Source organism: Gracilinanus agilis, chromosome 5, assembly GCF_016433145.1.
Source record: "Gracilinanus agilis isolate LMUSP501 chromosome 5, AgileGrace, whole genome shotgun sequence".
Lineage (NCBI taxonomy): Eukaryota > Metazoa > Chordata > Mammalia > Didelphimorphia > Didelphidae > Gracilinanus > Gracilinanus agilis.
Genome location: NC_058134.1, coordinates 116,277,732 through 116,297,782, shown reverse-complemented (window position 1 = coordinate 116,297,782; position 20,051 = coordinate 116,277,732). Strand labels below are relative to the sequence as shown.

Below are 20,051 nucleotides of genomic sequence, written 5' to 3'. Positions count from 1 at the left end.
ATCAGCTCGGGGATGGGGGGAGGAAGGAAGAGGGAGAGAAGGCAGCCACATGCCCACAGAGAGTACCCTGTGTGCCATCTTGTGCACCTGTGCCAAAGGTTCACCATCACTGCTTTATATGAATGACATTCTTTGTGTATTTACCTATGCATGTATACTCATACTTCATTTAATTTATAGAAGAGATACATCAAAGTTTATGAATTTTTTCCTATATATACCTAGTAACAGACTGTGATTACTCTTTAAGGACCAGGACCAGCCTTACCAAATATAGAAAGGCTTATTACCAGAAGTTTGATGAAAACTTTTTGACCACCACAACTAGGAAACAACTAAAGATTAAAAATGGCTCAGCCCAGGGTACCTCTTCTACTTCTATAGTGTTGGTAGTGGTGTTAGAAGGAGGCAAAGACAGTTTAGAGATTGTCTACCAACAACCATTCTATTCTTACTATGCAGTGTTTATCTAGTGACCAATGAGATGAAACTCACTAGAAGAAGAACTAAAGCATACTTACATCGATAATCTAGTTTATAAAGTAAACTAGTGTAGCAAAAGTCATGAAACAAACTGGGCACCCATTGGTTAGGAAATGGCTGAACAGATTATGGTATAAGAAAATAATTCAATGTTATTAAGCCATAAAAATGATAAACATGACAAATTAAGAGAAACATGGAAACATTTCTATGAACTGATAAATGAAGTAAACAAAACATGGGAAGCAATGCATATTGTAGCTGTGATAATTTAAAAGAAAGCAATGCTAAAAGGCAATCTAATTTATAATAATTTCAGCTTCCAATCCTGCTCACAGAGAACAGACAACAAATAGTATCTCACTTGTCTCAATAGAGTAGCAAATGACTGTGGATATAGAATGCTAATATGTAATCTATTATGGTTATTTTATTCATCCTTTTAGCTGAACTGTTTTCTTTGTTATAAGAGAAGGTTCAAAATGATCAAAATTCAGTAAAACTTATTAATTAATAAAAAAAGAAATATGAATTGCAGCATTAAAAGTTCATAAGAAGCATCACCTTATAAAATAGTGAAAGATACAATTACATATAAAACAGGATAATGGGGTTTGATGTGAAACCAAAGTCAGATAATTCTGAGAGTATCTCTAGACAAAACATGCATAAAGAATAGAGAAACTATTTTTGTTTGTTTTAAAATTTTACTTTTTTTGTTTGTTACATTTAAATGCCCAATTAATTTCTCCCCTCCTTGCCTCTCCTCCCATTAGAGAAGACATTATTTGACAAAAAGATACACAACATATACAATTATGTCATTTTTATCAGTTATTTCTCTAGAGATGGTCATACATAAGTCATTCTTCAAACAATATTTCTGTTATACATAATGCTTTCTTAGGTCTGCTCATTTCACTCTTCATAATTTCATATAGATCTTTCCATATTTTTCCAAAATTAATGTGTTCATAATTTCTTATGACACAGTATTTCATCACAATCAGCTGCCACAACTTGTTTAGCCATTTTCCAAATGATGGGGGCATCCCTTCAATTTTCTATTTCTTTGCCACTACAAAGAGGACTGATATAAATATTTTAGAACATATGGTTTCTTTTCATTTTCTTTGATCATCTTAGGAAATAAACCTAGTAGAGGTACTGCTGGCTTAAGAGGTATATACAATTTTATAATTTGGGGGGCATAATTCCAGATTGCTTTCCAAAATTGTTGGATCAATTAATTCACAGTTCTACCAACAGTTTATTAGTGTCCTCATTTTTCTACATCCCCTCCAACATTTGTTATTTTTCCCTTTTATCATTTTAACCAATTGGTAGGTGTGAAAAGATATCTCAGAATTGTTTTGATTTGATTTCTTCATCTAAAAACTCTGTTCATATCTTTTGACCACTTTTAATTTGGAGAATGGCTCATACTCAGATATTTTACAAAGTTCACATATTTTCTCCTTTTAACTTATTGATTTAGAATATTTTTCCATGGTTACATGATTCATGATCCCACCCTTCCCTTCCCCCTTCCAGAGCTGACAAGAAATTCCACTGGGTTTTTACATGTATCATTGTTCAAAACCTATTTGCATGTTATTCATATTTGCAGTAGAGTGATCTTTTAACATCAAAGCCCTAATCATCCCCATTGAACCATGTGATCGATCATATGTTTTTCTTCTGCATTTCTGCTCCCACTGTTCTTTCTCTGGATGTGTGGATAGTAATCTTTCTCATAAGTCCCTCTGGATCGTCCTGGGTCATTGCATTGCTGCTAATAGAAAAGTCTGTTGCATTCGATTGAGCCATAATGTATCCATCTCTGTGTACATGTTCTCCTGGTTCTGCTTCTTTCACTCTGCATTAATTCCTGAAGGTCTTTCCAGTTCACATAGAAATGCTCCAGTTCATTATTCCTTTCAACATAATAGTATTCCATCACCATCAGATACCACAATTTATTCAATCATTCCCTAGTTGAGGGATACCCCCTCATTTTCCAATTTTTTGCCACCACAAAGAACAAGGCTATGAATATTTTGTACAACTTCCTCCTTATTATCTCTTTGGGGTACAAACCCAGCAGGCTCACTATATATTTTAAATATGAGACCTATATCTGAAATTTCAAGGGGTGTGGGTTGGCTTGTATCACTATTTGTCTAGGCAGGATCTCAGGATCTGAATGTTGGTTTGGACTTAGGTTGCAAACCTGGGATAGCATAAGGGGGTGGGGGGGGAGAAAAGTTTGTGGTTTGCTCTTGGCTTGCTCATCCCTCCTTGCTATATAGCCTCTTGCTGCCTCTGCTCTCCTCTCACCCCAGTGCCCCAGATGTTATTTACCTACCTCTTGGAATTTTCTTTTCTCAAAAGTTGTTTTACTCTGACTCCTTGTTGGTTCTTCCACTCCTATATTCATTTTGTGGTGATATTTTAATCTTGGTCAGAGAGGATTCTCATGGTGAAAAAGAGCTGCTGTTCTAGTTACTCCTCCATCTTGGCTCTTCCCCAAGACCTCTATCTGAGAAACCAACTATAAAAAATTTTTCTTAACTTACTGCTTTCCTTCTAATTTTGCTACATTAATTTTATTTATATAAAGCCTTTTCAATTTAATGTATTCAAATTATCCCTTTTACCTCTCATAAAACTTTTAATCTCTTATTTATTCATAAATTCTTCTGTCCATAAATCTGATAGATAATATATTCCCTATTCTGATAATTTGCTTATATCTCTCTTTAGGCCTAGTTCATATATTCAGCCTACCTATGCATAGACAAATGCACATATTTCCCTTTTAATTCTTTATGCAGATATGAATTTAGGCACACATGCACAAAAATATATTGCTGAGGGAACTGAATCATATCAATGTTAGCAGACAAAATCTGAAGGGAAAAGGAAACTGCAGTTGATTTAAGGGTAGCTTACAAGGCTCTCCCAGAAAAGATAAAGAGGGAGTTGATAGAGGAAATTTTGTCATCATTCAAAGGCAAGAAGAGGGGGCAGCTGGGTGGCTCAGTGAATTGAGAGCCATGCCTAGAGATGGGAGGTCCTAAGTTCAAATTTGGTCTCAGACATTTCCCAGCTTTGTGACCCTGGGCAAGTCACTTAACCCTCATTGCCTAACCCTTACCACTCTTCTGCCTTGGAACCAATACACAGTATTGATTTTAAGATGGAAGGTAAGGGTTTTAAAAAAAGGCAAGAAGAGCATTATTTTATGGTATATTTGGTCATCGTGTTTTGAAGCAGATTATATACTAATGTGAATGCTGAGGCCTAGAGAAATTGTACAAAGAACTTGAATAAGACTCTCCAAATCAAATCAACATAGACTTGAATACTTGGTGAGTTCAATGAAAAAGTAAAGATGGGAAGAAATATATGGGAAAGCATGGGTTCAGGAGAAAGGAATGAAAGAGACAAAAGACTTATAGATGACACAGAACCCTCACACTTTTTTAAACACAAACATTCTTTAAGAAGGAAAGCAGTTGGCACTGGAAATGATAATCATTAAATAACACCAGAAAGAATAAAGTAGATTTTATTCTGATTGACAGTAAAAAACTAGTTATTGATGTAGATGTTATCTGTGAGCCACATGAGAATTAGGAGAGAAAAAAGCAAGAAGCAACAATAATAGTGAGAAGAAGATAGAGGTACAGTTGAAAGCATCTTCTGTACCCTTAGTCTCTGACACCTGCTGGTTAAGTAACTCGGGACAAGTCACTTAATCTCTCAGAATTCTAGGCAGCTCTTTAAAATGATGAGCCAAAGAGAAGGTACTGACCCACATTATTAGAAAAAAAAATTTCCCCATCAGAGAATTCTCTATACCAATGAAATCATAACTCCAATCTGGATAACTAATCCTGAATTTTCTGAAAAATCATTAAAATTTAAGAACAATAGAAATAATATCAACACTAATTCAAATAATATTTCAAAAGTTAAACCAATGTAGATTAATTGCTATTAAGGAGGTTAGAAAGTGCCTTAGTTTGTAAACATCTGTCATAACATAAATAGCAATACTAGCCTAGAATTTAAACTTGTTTATAAAATCTTACAAAAGAGGATGTTCATTTATTGTATCATAAAACAGAGAAAAGCAATAAAAGGTAAAGCTCATTTAAAGAAAGGTTGACAAGATATCTAATAAGTACCTGAAGTGGGATTTGACCTTGGATCTCCTAAGTCTAATGCCCATTCGTTTTGCTATGCTACTTCTGTATAAATACTCTTTGAAGAATAGAGAAGTAAGAAGGGAAATGACATGGTACATGAGAAAATGAATAAATAGGTGAAAGAAAGTGAAATTTAGCTTGAAAATGCCGGTCAAGTTAGATATCTACACTCTTGTGGATAAATAGAAAAATGTATAAATAGTTAGCAAAAGCCATAGAAAACTAGTTGTGGGGATATTCAGCACTGTCTCTGGGGTCCAGAAAATTCCATTGGCAATTCATATTTCTTAAGCTCCAGCTACTTCTGTTCTTTTTACACATCAAACTTCTTACCTACTTGTAAGGTTCTAACTTAGAATTATGGTGAAACCTAATAAAAAGAAAAGTGCCAATCAAAACAATCTCCTTCTGTTTTCACATCTAGCAAACTGTTAAAGATCACAAAAGATGGGAATGTTAGAGGAGTCAAAATTGAAGGTCCAGAAAGACAGAACCCAAATAATGCATTGTTGATAAAACTGTGAATTAGTATATTTCTGGAAAGCAATTTGGAAACAAAGTAGATGCCTATCAATTGGGGAATGGCAAAACACATTGTAGTTCATTAATGCCAAATATGATGAATAGAAATAAGAAAAAATGCATAAATTAATGCAAAGTAAAGTAAGCACAGCTGGAAAGATTAACATAAACAATATAAATACATCAATATAAATAAAAGTAACAACTACAAAACAATCAAAGTCGAATGTTGCAAAATTAGTCCTGAGAAAGAGTTGGGAAAATATACCTTCTGCTCTTGCACAGGTATAGGGGGTCCAATGGAATATTGCATATAACATTAGATTTTTTTTTTAATGTATTGATAAATGTTTCTGATTTTTTCTTCTCCATATTTGTCTTTTTTCTCTTCTTATCTTTTATCTTTTCCTTATTAAAGTAGAGGAAGATGATGGATACAAGGAGAAATCTAAGTGAGATAGATAAAACATCAATAAAAGTCTATTTTAAAAAATAATAATGGTGAAACAGAAAGTCAATTTAATATGTACAACTCCCAAATTCTGCCTCTATCCATAAGGTCAGACTATCTTCATCAAGCCTTGAAGCAACGAACATTTTAACTTTTGAGCTAAAACTTGTCTTCATGTAAAAAAATAAAAATAAAAACATACTAACCACATTTATGAATTTAGACAATTATATATGAACCTGCATGCTTTGCATCCTTTGGAAGCATCCCATCTGCCAATTTTAAAACTGAATTAATACTAGAATGTTGGCCATATTAGTCAATCCAATCATGTGCTATTCTGAGATCTGAGTATAGTATTCATTGAAACATGCAATCATTCTTTGTGTTTTAAATTTGTTTTCATTCATTTTAAATCTTATCTTTCTTACCTAGTTAAAAACTAAGGAAAACAATGTAAGAACAAACCCAGAAAGACATTTTAGACCGTTCCAGAAAAATCCTAGGGATGAACAAGAGGTAAATCTAATTATTTAAAAGTCATATTCTTTCAAAGTGATTATATAGTTGAGGGGGAGAAGGGAGCCATCAATAATTCTGCCTCTATCCATAAGACTAGACTAAAAAAGAAGAGGAAGAGGCGATGAGATGGAGGGAGAAGGGAAGGAAAAGGAGGAGATGATAATATATGTTGAATTTATCATCAGACTTTTTAAAAAGCAAACTATACACATATTTTCACAAATAATTCTCTGATCTAAATTGTATGTAGAAATGGTCTTTGTGTGTACATTGTTTGTATTGGAGTTTTTTTATGTTTTTAAAGAGTAATTATACAAAATGTCAATGATTCCTTTTAAATACCAATTTTTCTCCAGAGAACAATTAAGGATTTATTCATAGAATAAATAGAAACTAGATCCTCAACTCAAGGATCCCTAATGACCTCAGGTTCAGTTAGAGTCCTGTATTTTGTACAATTCTTCTTAAGCAAATTTTACTTCAACTCCCCAATCCAGTTATACTCTCTATTCAAAAATCGTATAGTAGCCATAAATCAAAGCAAAAAATATCTCATAGCAACAGAATAGTAAGGTAAGTCATGTTGTAAAACAAATGGTGAATAGTATTATCTCAACCCACTCCTCCATCTCTCATAAACACACACGTACACACACAAACTTCCTCCTTCAGGCTCACGTATTGCTAGCAAAGTACTTTAAACTTGGGCAAATTTACATGGCCAGTGGTACTTCACAAATAAATTTATTTTAACTTCCCTAGAAAACTTTATTGAGCCAGAAAACTCCACTTCCCAAATATTCTGGATCTTAGTTTTAAGATTAGAGAATATAAGACAAAAGGTAGAGATTCATGAACATAGATTAGTGAAATAAAATATCAGAACCAGAAAAACTGGTCAGTCAATAAACATTAAGGGATAGGGAAGCAAAGGAGTTTTATAATAATTAAGGAAAACCCAGTAAATTTACCTAATGAGAAGATAAGATGATAATCAGTGTGCCCTATACAATGACAGACATATGCCAGATTTATAGTATTAATGTTACCTAAGCTTGAAATAGCTATTATTTTGCTCATGAAAAAAAATTAGATCTCTCTTTGGTTCAATTTTTCATTGACTAGATCAAGAGATATGCATGTACTCATGTGTTCATTCATTCATTTATTTTTGTACTAGAATAAAGTAAAAGAATCGGAAGTTATTCCTCTAAACCAGGAATCAGAAAGGAAAAATGTGAGTGTCTTTTGATGTATTCCATCTAAAAAATGAGCTAATATCTGTATTTAGAGTATTTTGTACTTAGAAAAGACTTAACTCATTTAGTGTTGAATTTTGTTTAATATAACACAAAATATTCTGTCTACAAATTTAAAAAGAATACTTCCATCATATACTGAATTTGTTTAACTCCATAGCTGTCTAGAGAGGATAGAAATAATGTTTTATACTAGAAGAGAACTAATAGAGTGAGTACTTATAAAAATAGTTTTGTCTTCCTATTATGTACTCTAAAACAGTGCTGCCTCTTTCCTTACACCTAATACCAACTCTACCTCACCATATAGTTATCATCATTCATCCTTTTCACTAACCCCCCTGCCTATTCCTCAGTCTATCTTACCCTGTCTTTTGAGAGTTATCATATTCACAGATTCTTCTAGGAATGGCCAATAAAGGACTTAGAAGCTGAATCCCACTACCTATGAACATAATTGTGCTGAGAGAGAGAGGGAAGTAGGGCCTAACTATGTGACTCTATGCAAGTCACTTCCCATTTCCTAGCCCTTACTACTCTTTTGTCTTGGAGTTGTGAAGACAGAAAGTAAAGGAGAGAGACCGAGACAGAGATACAGACAGAAAGACAGACAGAAACAGACAGACAGAGAGAGAGGAGAGAGAGAAGAAACAGAGACAGTAGAGACAGAGAGAGAGAGAGAGAGAGAGAGAGAGAGAGAGAGAGAGAGAGAGAGAGAGAATTTTCAGTGACATAGACTATAATAGAAATCCTAATCTCAAGAGTAAATATTCAAAAGGTAAATTCAGAACTTCCAAATACATAGACTATCCAGGAAAATTCCTAACTCAATATAAACAGATAAATCTATCTAAAAATGTCCCCTATAGAATGAAAATAGGATTCTTAATCATACAAAAAGGAATACAACCATTCCTGAAAGGAAGTTGGAAATTGATGACTCAAGACCTGTTCTAGAATCAGTCTAGAATATTACTAGTTAGGACTTGACTCACAAAATCCAGATTCAAAATGTGACCCAGACATTCACTGGCTGTTTAGGAACCTCTGCAAGTAGCTTAACTTCTAGGGATCTCAACTCTCTAAACCTTAATCTACTAAACCATAGATTAGTTGTAGACTACTTTGGTAGAGTCAAAAGTCCTTCAAATACCTGTCTTAGATGCAGCAGGGTCTGCCATGTAGTAACCTAAGAAGGATAGAAGAGCTAAGAAGTATCTGCTCAGCAGGATAGCAAGATGGAAAGAGTGTTTAACTGGAACTCCCAGAAACTGAGTTCAAATTCTGACCCTGCTATTTACTATTTGTATATCTTTGGAAATTTTCCTTAATCTTTTAGTGCTCCGGTTTCCTCATTTGTTAAAAAGTTGGGGTTGGCCTAGAAGATATTTATGGTACTTTCTAGATCATGATAGAAAAGAAGAGAGAGAAAGATAAGATCAGAGCCTCTGCTCTCCTTTCAAATTAGAAGGGAAGGAGGATGGAGAGTACAGAGATAGAAGTCTTTTGTTCTTTGAGGAAATGGAAATGAAGAAAAAGTGAAATCAGAAGACAAACCTGAGAAGACATGCATCTTGAACAGTTGTACTTCTGTTCTAATCAAGTCACATGTTCCTAGTCCTGTTTCTTCTTACTAAGGTTCAAGCCTATTCACCTTTACCCTCTTGAGGGCTGGGAGCAATATTCTGTCAGATTTTGCTCTTTTCTGTGCATGCTCTAAGGAAGACAGTGAGTGTGGAAATTGAGCATTGTTTGAACCTAGTCCTATGTAAGTGGGGAACTGATAGACTGTTCAGAGATTCCCAGTCAAGGATCAAGATTATATCTAAAGATTGATGCAAGTAGTTTTCTCATAATTATGAATCTGAGCAATCTGTATGTCTTATCTGAAAGATGGCCCCATTCTAATCACCTAGTTTTTGTTTCCATGTTCTTTTAATTGTTTATAGCTACTTGTCAGGATATGTGGAACATTTAGCCTATATCATTCCCCTCTCCAAATAACACAGTGGAGAGACGGGCGGCTTCTGGGTTAAGATGGCTGCAGAGTAGAAGCAGGGCAACTTTTTCTCCTAACCGACCAATATAGCATACCTCCAAAGGACAAAAAAACCAAATCCAGATGAAAGAAGGGACCCCACAATAGGGCGCAGTATTGAAGGTACATGGGATTTGGGCACTTCCACACTATAAGAGGGGGAAATAGCTCTCATCAAAATGCAAGCGAACCAACCCTCTCCCACCCCACCCACAGTACCAGAGGCAGAGGCTACACACTAGAGTTAGAGTGAGCAGGGGCGCAAAATCTAGCTCCTTGGCAGCTAACTGGCACCACTAGGAGCTTGCCCCTGAGAGAAGCAAGACTTGAGACCCCAGGAGGTTGGAGAGCTCAGACCCTGGGCATGGGTGTGGGGCTGAGAGAGGCAGTGGCAGCTTGCTGAGACTCAGGGGAAAATCTCAGGTAGAGGAGCAAGTTCGGGCCAATTTCCAGGCTCTGGACAGCTGACTAGGACCATGGGGGCTTGACCCTGAAAACAAATAGAATAGAGACACCCCAGGAGGCTGAGGAGAGCAGACCTTGGGCACAAGAGTGAGGCTGAGAGAGGCCATGGACAGCAAAGGCCTAGCAGACAGTGGAAGCCAGGAAAGTCGCAAAGTAGCCTCAGGCATAAACTGTTCCTTAGTTCCATACAAAGAGAATCTGTTTGTCTTACTCAGACATCTAGCTGAGAAAACATAATGATGCCAAGCAAGGCCCAGAAAATAACCACCAAAAAGACCAAGAAAAAAGCTTTAACACTTGACAACTTTTGCACAGAAAATGCTCAGAAAACAGAGGACAATTAAAGACATCCAAACCCTCCCAAAAAAATGAAAATGGGTCACAAGCTTTTGAAGAATTCAAATCTGAGATCATGAGAAAGATAGAAGAGATCTGGCAAGAAAATAACAGTTTAAAAGGCAGAATTTCACAATTAGAAATTGAGGCTCAGAAATCAAATGAAACGATAAACAAATTGAAGACCAGAGATGACCAGCTAGAAGCCATGAAGAGCCAGATAGACCAGATTGAAAAGGAAAACCAAAAGATTATAGCTGAAAACCAGTCTTTAAAGCAGGGGTCGGCAACGTTATGGCTCTAAAGCCATATCTGGCTCTTTTGAGGGCCAGATATGGCTCTTTCTGCAGGAGCCATAAAGTCAATTTTTTTTCAGGCGCTGTTACAGGAGCTCGCACTGTGAGCACTGTACGGCTCTCACGAAATTACATTTTAAAAAATGTGGCGTTTATGGCTCTCACGGCCAAAATGGTTGCCGACCCCTGCTTTAAAGGCTAGAATTGGGCAAGTAGAAGCCAATGATCTCACAAGACAGCAAGAATTAATAAAGCAAAGTCAAGACTGACAAAATAGAAGGAAACATGAAATATCTCAATGAGAAGATATGAAATATAGAAGATCAAGAAAATAGGTCTAGAAGAGACAACTTGAGAATTATTGGTCTTCCTGAAAAACCAAAAATAACACAGTGGATAGAGTGCAGGCCTAGAGATGGGGGGTCCTGGGTTCAAATCTGGACTCACACACTTTCTAGCTGTGTGACCCTGGTCAGGTCACTTAACCCCAATTACCTGGCCCTTACTGCTCTTTAGGCTTGGAACTAATACCTAGTACAGCTTTTAAGACAAAGTAAAGATTTATTTTTAAAAGAAAAAATTAATACTAAGACAAGGTAGGGGTTTTAGAAAAATTATTAGCTTTTTCTTTTCATTTGGCATCTACAGACTTTAGATTAATGGATATGGAAGTAGAATGAGTAACCTTTACATCAAACATATAGAAGGGAGCTAAAAAAGGACTTGAAGTTGTCACCTTCTACTCCCTTGTAAAACACCAACTCTTTCAAATGTCATGTTATAACTAAAAAGACCATATGGATCCTAACTCTTTGATTTTACAAAGAAGTAAACTCTGAGGCTCCAAAAAGATAAAAGACATGTCTAAATTCACACAAGAACAACTATTCAACTATCATTTAATTGAAACTAAACAAAATCAAATAGATCCCCAATATCATAAACTTATAGGCTATCATTGCAGGCTAGACCTTAGATATCTTAGACATCATCTTATCCAACTATACTCAATGTACAGAGGTAAAAAGAGAGACCCTGAGCTGGTTCTAGTCCCTGCTCTTACACTTACATCTCTTGAAAAATATAAAACTATAACACAATTATATATAAATTTGCATTTAAATAAAATGTAAAAATACCACAGTTTTAGCCAGGCAGGAAAATCTGACCTAGCTAAGAAGAGAAAAGGGGCTACCTTAGTCTCTGACTCATCACCACAATCCTCTCCCAAAGTAAATAGAAATATATTTGAAGGACAAATCTTCCAAGGAATTGGGAGAAATGAAGGCTCGCTCAAGAAGCCATTACTCCTTCCCCTACCTTGCCCAGCCTGTGGTGAGCATTTCTACCTCTTTCCCCTTTCCTGGAACTTGCTGAGAAGCTGCAGAAAATGCCTAGGCCTAGGGAATTCACTGTGAAAAATGAGGAAACTGAGACCTAGAATAATGGCCATGGTCTCATAGGTATTAAATGGTAGAGCCAGCATTTGAACCCCAAACCAGAGCTCTTTCTCTTGCACCACACTATCTCCATAGATACCTGCTTATGAGTCAGGCAGTCTTCCTTGGGGAGGCCAGTTAGGATTTATGTGTGTAAAACCTTTTGTTTTTTTCTTCCCATATTTATTTATTTAGAAAGCAGCTATCCTTGAGTTGTCTATCCTTACTTTTCCTGACCTCCTTTCATTTTCATATTTTCAACTTAGTCCTCCTGCCTAATTTTTGGGCCTCCAAACTTCTAAAAAGACTGAGAAGTTGAGGAAAATAAAAAACCATTTCAGGGGAGAGGAAAAGGTCTCCTCCACCTACCAAGAAATTTCTGTTTCTATTTGCTGATAAGAGGCAGTGGCTACTTCCTAGTCAGACTGTACTTTCCTGGCTTCCTACAAAAATAGTCTCTAAAGGACCGTACAATTTCCTCACTGAGGGACAGGTTCAATGAGCCAAGATCAAGCCTTTCTCCCTAGTCGAAGGCTATGTTGGCTGTTTCTCACTATCTGATGGAGGGCTTTGCCCATGATTCCACCACATATATATCAGACAAAATATAATCCCTGGTTATTTTAGCCTTTCAATTTCTCACGTGGGCCAAATTTCCTTTTCTAATTTTCTATTTTTTGAATTATCCTTTTCTAATTGTGTGCAATAATTATGACCCCTGTATGTTTCTGCTTTTTAAAATTCTTTCCTCTTTTTCTCCCTCTATCTTCTTCTTGCCTATTTCTTTTCTCTCTTTCCCTTATTTCTCTCCACTTCAGTCCACCTGTCCCTTTTCTCTTCCCCACTTGCTTGCCCTCCCTCCTCATTTTCTCCCTTCCTTTTCTTTTCTCTTTCTTCCTCACTTTCTCTTACTCCCACCTTCAATTTCCTGCCTCTTTTCTATCAGTTGACTTCCTCTTCCTCATCTTTCCCCCTTCCCCCCTTTTACCATTCTCTTCATTCCCTTTTCTTTCCTTCTGAAGTTCTTTTCCTTTTCACTTTTCTTTAACTACGCATTTTGCATAAATCTATCATTCAATCAACAATTTATCATGCAATGACCATGTTCCAGACAGTGTACTAAGGGCCAAGGATTAAAAAAAAAATCAAAAGTCCCTGTGACAGGAACATTACATTCTAATAGGAGAAATGAATATGTAAATCAGAACATACAAGATAAATTCAGAGTAGATGGAAGTATCAAAATATACATATGCCTATGGGTATAAAGCTTTCTATACTCTGTTCTTTATTTTTTTAATTGTCAGAGTTATATTATTTTCTGTCTCTTGGAAAATGCTTAATAAAAATTCTTATTTATGTGGACACTAATTGAGTCTTAAAAGCTGTTAGTGGGAAAAGGATTTTTCCATTCTTTGCTTGAAAGCTCATTCCCACATCCTTTGTTTCTGAATCAGCATCATTTTTCCTTTATGTGATCTCAATTAAAGAAACTTTTTTGAGCATTTATTTTTGAAAACATGCCCTTAATTAACTGATTCTTCCTTTACTCTTTCCTACTCTCCACTCTAATCTATTGTTCTTTCAATCCTATGCCTTTGTTAATTCTTTTAAATGAATATTCATTACTCCTCAGGCAAAAAACCAAGGAATGAATATTTTGGAACTCACTGGAAAGCAAATGACTTTATTTTCTCATTTTGGAGATGAACCATTATTCCAGAAACTACAAAACCAAAAGGTTTGATTACTTTATCATCAATAAAACAAGCTTGACTGTTAACATCTTGGTGGGAAGTATTTAGAATATACATAACTTACTGTTCATTCCTAGCACAAGCAAAGTATTCTTTAATTTTATTGTAGTTGTGTTGTATACCCGATGAGGAAAAGTTCAGAATTTCCTTTCCCACAATAATTGGTGGTCCAGAAAACATAACTTATAGGGAGAAACTACCTGCACTATTTGACCTATATATATAGGTACAAAGTATTAATGTCATTGGGAAGGGATTCTGATAAGAGGGGAATCTTTTCTAAAATAAGAAGTTCAAAAAAAGCAGAGTTGCATAAAATGGGAGGAGAAAGTGGTATATAAATGAGTAGAGGTAGGAGAGGCCAGCAACAGAATCCAAATGGGTGAAAAATAGGTGAAAGGAGAAATCATAGAGGAGAAATCATAGCTGAAAACCAGTCTTTAAAGCAGGGGTCGGCAACGTTATGGCTCTAAAGCCATATCTGGCTCTTTTGAGGACCAGATATGGCTCTTTCTGCAGGAGCCATAAAGTCAATTTTTTTTTTCAGGCACTGTTACAGGAGCTCGCACTGTGAGCACTGTACGGCTCTCACGAAATTACATTTTAAAAAATGTGGCGTTTATGGCTCTCACGGCCAAAATGGTTGCCGACCCCTGCTTTAAAGGCTAGAATTGGGCAAGTAGAAGCCAATGATCTCACAAGACAGCAAGAATTAATAAAGCAAAGTCAAGACTGACAAAATAGAAGGAAACATGAAATATCTCAATGAGAAGATAATAGATCAAGAAAATAGGTCTAGAAGAGACAACTTGAGAATTATTGGTCTTCCTGAAAAACCAAAAATAACACAGTGGATAGAGTGCAGGCCTAGAGATGGGGGGTCCTGGGTTCAAATCTGGACTCACACACTTTCTAGCAATTGTATAAGAACTGGCAAAAACCCAAGAAGACCCTTACCAATTTCTGCAAGAAGAGGCAGAATGCCTTTGATCCAGCCATACCACTGCTGGGTTTATACCCCAAAGAGATCATAGGGGAAAAAACTTGTACAAAAATATTTATAGATGCTTTCTTTGTGGTGGCTAATGAGGGCTTGTATTTGAGGGCCTGGGTAGTACCAGCTGGGTCTTCTAAGCAGGGAGGCTATCTCTTCAATACAGAATGATATGGGTCAGCCAGAGATCGTGTGAGCCTGGCTGAGAAGGTTTTTAGTCCGCCTCCGCATTGCTGGCCTCTAAGCTCTCCTGAGGGAGGAGTAAGAAGCCCCTCTCTTCTGGAGAGAAACTCCAAACCCTCAGGAAGCAAACCTGATTCTCTTCCTGTCCAAGATGGACGCCTGGTTTAGCCCTCAGTAAACAGAGGAAAGTTGTCTTTCCTCTTCACCCTTGGCCCTAGTTGATGGTATAATAAATTAATAGAAGCTCTTTACCAAGGGTTTATTAAGCCAAGGGTAAAGCTGAGGGAAAAGGAGTTAAGATCTGGTAACTAATTGCTAAGGGTGAAGCTGGTGCTGGGGGAGGGTCACAGAAGATGGGGATCAGGCTGAGGGAACCGGCCCCTCAGCCAGGGATAAATTTCACTGCCCTGATATAGAAGGGTTTAGCAGATTAATAAATGAGGTGATGGCTTGGTCTAAGATTGTCCCTGCCTACCTAAGGAAACTAATCCCACGTTCTCCTCCCCCCAAAATTCCCTCCTCCCAGGGCCCAAAGGGAAGATGCAGGGATAGCCAGATCTCAAGGGAAATCAGCCAAAAGCCAAAAGCCAAAAGCCCCCAAGATGGTACTCCAGGGATATTTATAGTCCCAGGCTCCAACGGTTGCAAATGCAAGAGATTCTTGCAGCAACCCTGCATTACACCTTCGATTGGGGAATGGATGAACAAATTGTGGTATCTGTTGGTGATGGAATACTATTGTGCTCAAAGGAATTCCATGTGAACTGAAATGACCTCCAGGAATTGATACAGAGTGAAAGGAGCAGAGCCAGAAGAACATTGTACACAGAGACTGATATACTGTGGTAAAATCTAATGTAATGGACTTCTCTACTAGCAGCAATGCAATGATCCCAAACCATTTGTGAGGGGCTTATGAGAAAGAAAACTATCCACAGTCAGAGGAAGAACTGTGGGAGGAGAAACACAGAAGAAAAACAACTGCTTGAACACATGGGCTGATGGAGATATTATTGGGGATGTAGACTCTAAACAACCACCCCAGTGCAACTATCAATAATATGGAAATAGGTCTTGATCAATGATACATGTAAAATTGCAGTTTGCCTGGGGGGGCTGTTTGGAGGGGAGGGAAAGAACATGAATCATGGAACCATGGAAAAATATTCTAAAAAAATTTTTAATAAAATAAAAGATAAAAAAAAGAAGAGGCAGAATGGTGATGGCACAAAGCAGTTTGAGAAAGACTTCAGTTGCATTGTGCTGCCTGGTGATCTGAGATATTGCCTCCACCCACATTTGCCTGCTTTCTCTGAGGAAGTCTCCGATGATAGATCCAAGTGAATGACAGCAGTGTGGCAACTATATTAGGCCCATAAGAATATGGAGTTGTAGGTACCCATATTCACTGTGATTGAGCAGAAAAGAGATGATTGACCTCATTGAAGTGACTAAGGGGAAGGTTTACAAAGGTGTCACCAGCTGTGCTGGCACCAGGAACGTGCCTCTCATATACCCACCATAAAGTGTTCTGTATTGAAGCTTGGTATCTTGCCTACATGGCATTCTCTGTGCCCCAGGCTGGTCAAAAAGGCTTTCACCATTACACCAAGATCAACTAAAAGAAGATCTACAAGATTAGCCAAGGCTACCAGATAAAGGATAAGAAACTGATCAAAAATAGTGCATCCACTGATTATAAACTAACAGACGAGCATTAACATTCTGGGAGGATTTGTACACTATAGTGAAGAATTCAATGATTTTTATTATGCTGAAAGGCTGTGCTGCTGGGCCAAGAAGCATGAAAGTTTCTGTAGGTACAGATTAGTTGCTGTGCCTTGGAGAAGACTGACTTGAAGTTGATCAATACCACCCCCAAATTTGGCTGACTTCAGGCTGTGGAGGAGAAAAACATTTGATGGGGCCATCCAAAAAGGACTTTATTGATAAAGAAGTATCTGCCTAATGTTTCCAAGCCTAGAAATTTTGAGTTGGTGGATTCTTAATAAATTGAAATTATTTTCAAAGAGAAAGTACAGCAATCAACTTTTAAAGGACTTATAGGTAGAAATAGATATGAAAAGTATAATAATGAAGGATTTTAACCTTCCTTTCTCAAAACTACATAAGTCTAACTAAAAAATAAATAGGAAAGAAATCAAGGAGATGAATAAAATCTTAGATAAGCTAGAAATGATATCTGGAAAGAATTGAACAAGATCAGAAAGGAATATACTGTTTTCTCAGTGGTACATAGTACCTTTATAAAAATTGGCCATATATTAAGACACCAAAATATTTATACTTAAATGAAGAAAAGCAGAAATACTGTCCTTTTCATATCATAATGAAATAAAAATTATATTTAATGAGAGATCATTGAAACAGAATAAAAATTCACTGGAGACTAAATAGCTTAATCTTGAAAAATAAGTAAGTTAAAAAACAAGTCATAGAAACAATAAATAATTTTGTTAAAGAAAAAGATAATAATGAGGCTATATACCAAAACCTATGGAATACAGGAAAAGCAGTAATTAGAGGAAAAATTCTATTTCTAAAATGCTTGTCAATAAAATAGAGAAAGAAGATCAATGAACTGGTTATACAATTTTTAAAAAACAAGAAAAAGAACAAATTTTAAGTCCCCAATTAAATATCAAATTGGAAAGCCTTTTAAAAATTAAAGGTGAAATTAACAAAACTGAATGTAAGAAAGGTATTTAATTAATAAATAAACTGAGTTGGTTTTATGAAAAAACAGATAAACCCAATGGTTAATGAGATTTTTTAGAGAAGAAAATCAAATCACTAGCATCAAAAATTAAAAAGGTGAATTTACCACTAATGAAGATGAAATCAAAACAATTATTAAAAGTTATTTTGCTGAGTTATATGCCAACAAATTTAACAATTTAAGTGAAATTGAAGAATGTTTACAAAATACAAATTCCCCGAGTAACAGAAGAGGAAATAGATTATCTAAATAAACCTATTGTAGAAAAGAAATTGAGCAGGTCACAAATTAACTTCCTAGGGGAAAAAAAAAAAACATCAGGACCAGATGGATTTACAAATGAATTTTACCAAATATTTAAAGATCATCCAATTCTCATATTAGATAAATTATTTAGAACAATTGTAAAGAAGTCCTGCAAAACCCCTTTTCTGAAACAAATATGGTTCTGATAACTAAATCAGGAAGGACAAAACGAGAAAAGAAAAGTATAAGTCAATTTCATTAATGAATATAGATGCAAAAAAATCCAAAAAAAAAAAAATAGCAAAGAGACTACAACAATATATCACGAAGATTATGAATTATAATCAAACAGAATTTATACCAGGTATGCAAAGGTTTATTATAAGAAAAGCTATTAACATAATTGATTACATCAACAAAAAAGTCACAAAAATCATCTGATTATATAAATAATGCAGATGCTTTTGACAAAATTCAATTCCCGTTCCTATTAAAAACACTTGAAATCATAGGTATAAATGGATTTGTCCTTATAATAATAAGAATACACTTAAAACCAACAATAATGGGGAAAAGTTAGAAACTTTCCATATAAGATCAGAAGTGAAACAAGGATGCCCATTATCACCAATATTATTTAATATTGTATTAGAAAAGCTAGCAATAGTAATAAGAAGGAAAAAAATGAAGGAATCAGAATGGGCAAAGAGGTAATAACACTACCTCTTCTGATGACAATATGATGGTACATATAGAAAACTCAATAAGATTCAGCTTAAAAATTAGTTGAAACTCTCAATTTTAGCAAAGTAACCAGATATAAAATAAACCCACATAAATCATCAGCAATTCTATATATCATCAAGAAGATTCTTCAAGAAAAAGTAGTAAGAAATAACCCATTTTAAAATAACCAGAGATAGAATAAAATACCTGGGAGTATACCTTTCCAAATCTAGAAATGTCATGAATATAATTATAAAACATTTTTATACAAATAAAGTCAGATTTAAATAATTGCAAGAATATAATTATTCATGACTAGGTAGAGCCAATATAATTAAAATAACAATTCTACCTAAACTAATCTACTCATTCAATGCCATCCCAATTAAATTACCCAAAAAAATACATATTATTGAACTAGGAAAAAGAATAATAATTCATTTGGAAAGATGAAAGGTCAAGAATACCAAAGGAATTAATTTTAAAATGTAAAGGAAGGAATTCTAATAGTTTCTGATTTTAAACTGTATTATAAAGCAGGAATTATCAAAACTATCTGGTATTGTCAAAGAAACAGAAAAGCATATCAATGGAATAGAACAGACATACAGCACTTTTAAAAAAGTATACTATATCTGTTTGGCAAAAATAAAGACCCAAGTTTTTGCTCTAAGAATTTATTATTTGGTAAAAATTATTGGGAAAACTGGAAAGCAGTCTAGCCTAAACTAAATATAAATCAATATCTTACACCACTAACCTGATAAATCAAAACTGATGCATAGCCTAGTCATAAAGGGATTTATGGATAGGAGAAAAGTTTGTGAATAAATAAGAGATAGAAAATATTGTAAGATATAAAAATAGATAATTTTGAATACAGGAAGCTAAAAAGATTTTGTACAAATAAAATGTAACTAAGGTTAGCAGGAAAGCAGGAATTTGGGAAATTTTTATATAGACAGCTTCTCAGATAGAGATATCATATCTAAAATATATAGAGAATTTTGTCAAATTTATAAGAATATGAGGCATCCCCCAATTGATAAATGGTTCAAAGACATGAAAGAAGAGGTAGTTTTTGGGTGAAGACATCAAAACTTTATATAACGATATGAAAAAATACTTTAAATCATTATTGATTAGAGAAATACAAATTGAAACAGTTCAGATATCCTCTCACACCTATCAAATTGACTAAAATGATAAAAGGACATAATGACTGTTGGAGAGGATATGGGAAAACAAAGAGACTAATACATTCTTGTTGGAGCTGTGAACTGATCTAGCCATTTGAGAGAACAATCTGGAATTATACTCAGAGAGTTATAAAACTGTACATTACATACCTTTTGACTCAGTAGTATCACTATTAGG

General features: G+C 35.3%; 1 protein-coding gene across 1 annotated transcript in view; it reads left to right on the top strand.

Moving 5' to 3' along the window:
* Positions 1-20,051, top strand: part of AGBL3 (AGBL carboxypeptidase 3) — a 132,718-nt gene that overhangs the window by 46,431 nt on the left and 66,236 nt on the right. Inside the window, exons 12-14 of the mRNA XM_044677822.1 lie at positions 6,109-6,192; positions 7,376-7,432; positions 13,665-13,769. Of these exons, the coding sequence (XP_044533757.1) occupies positions 6,109-6,192; positions 7,376-7,432; positions 13,665-13,769 (246 nt within the window). The remainder of the gene's footprint in view (positions 1-6,108; positions 6,193-7,375; positions 7,433-13,664; positions 13,770-20,051) is intronic.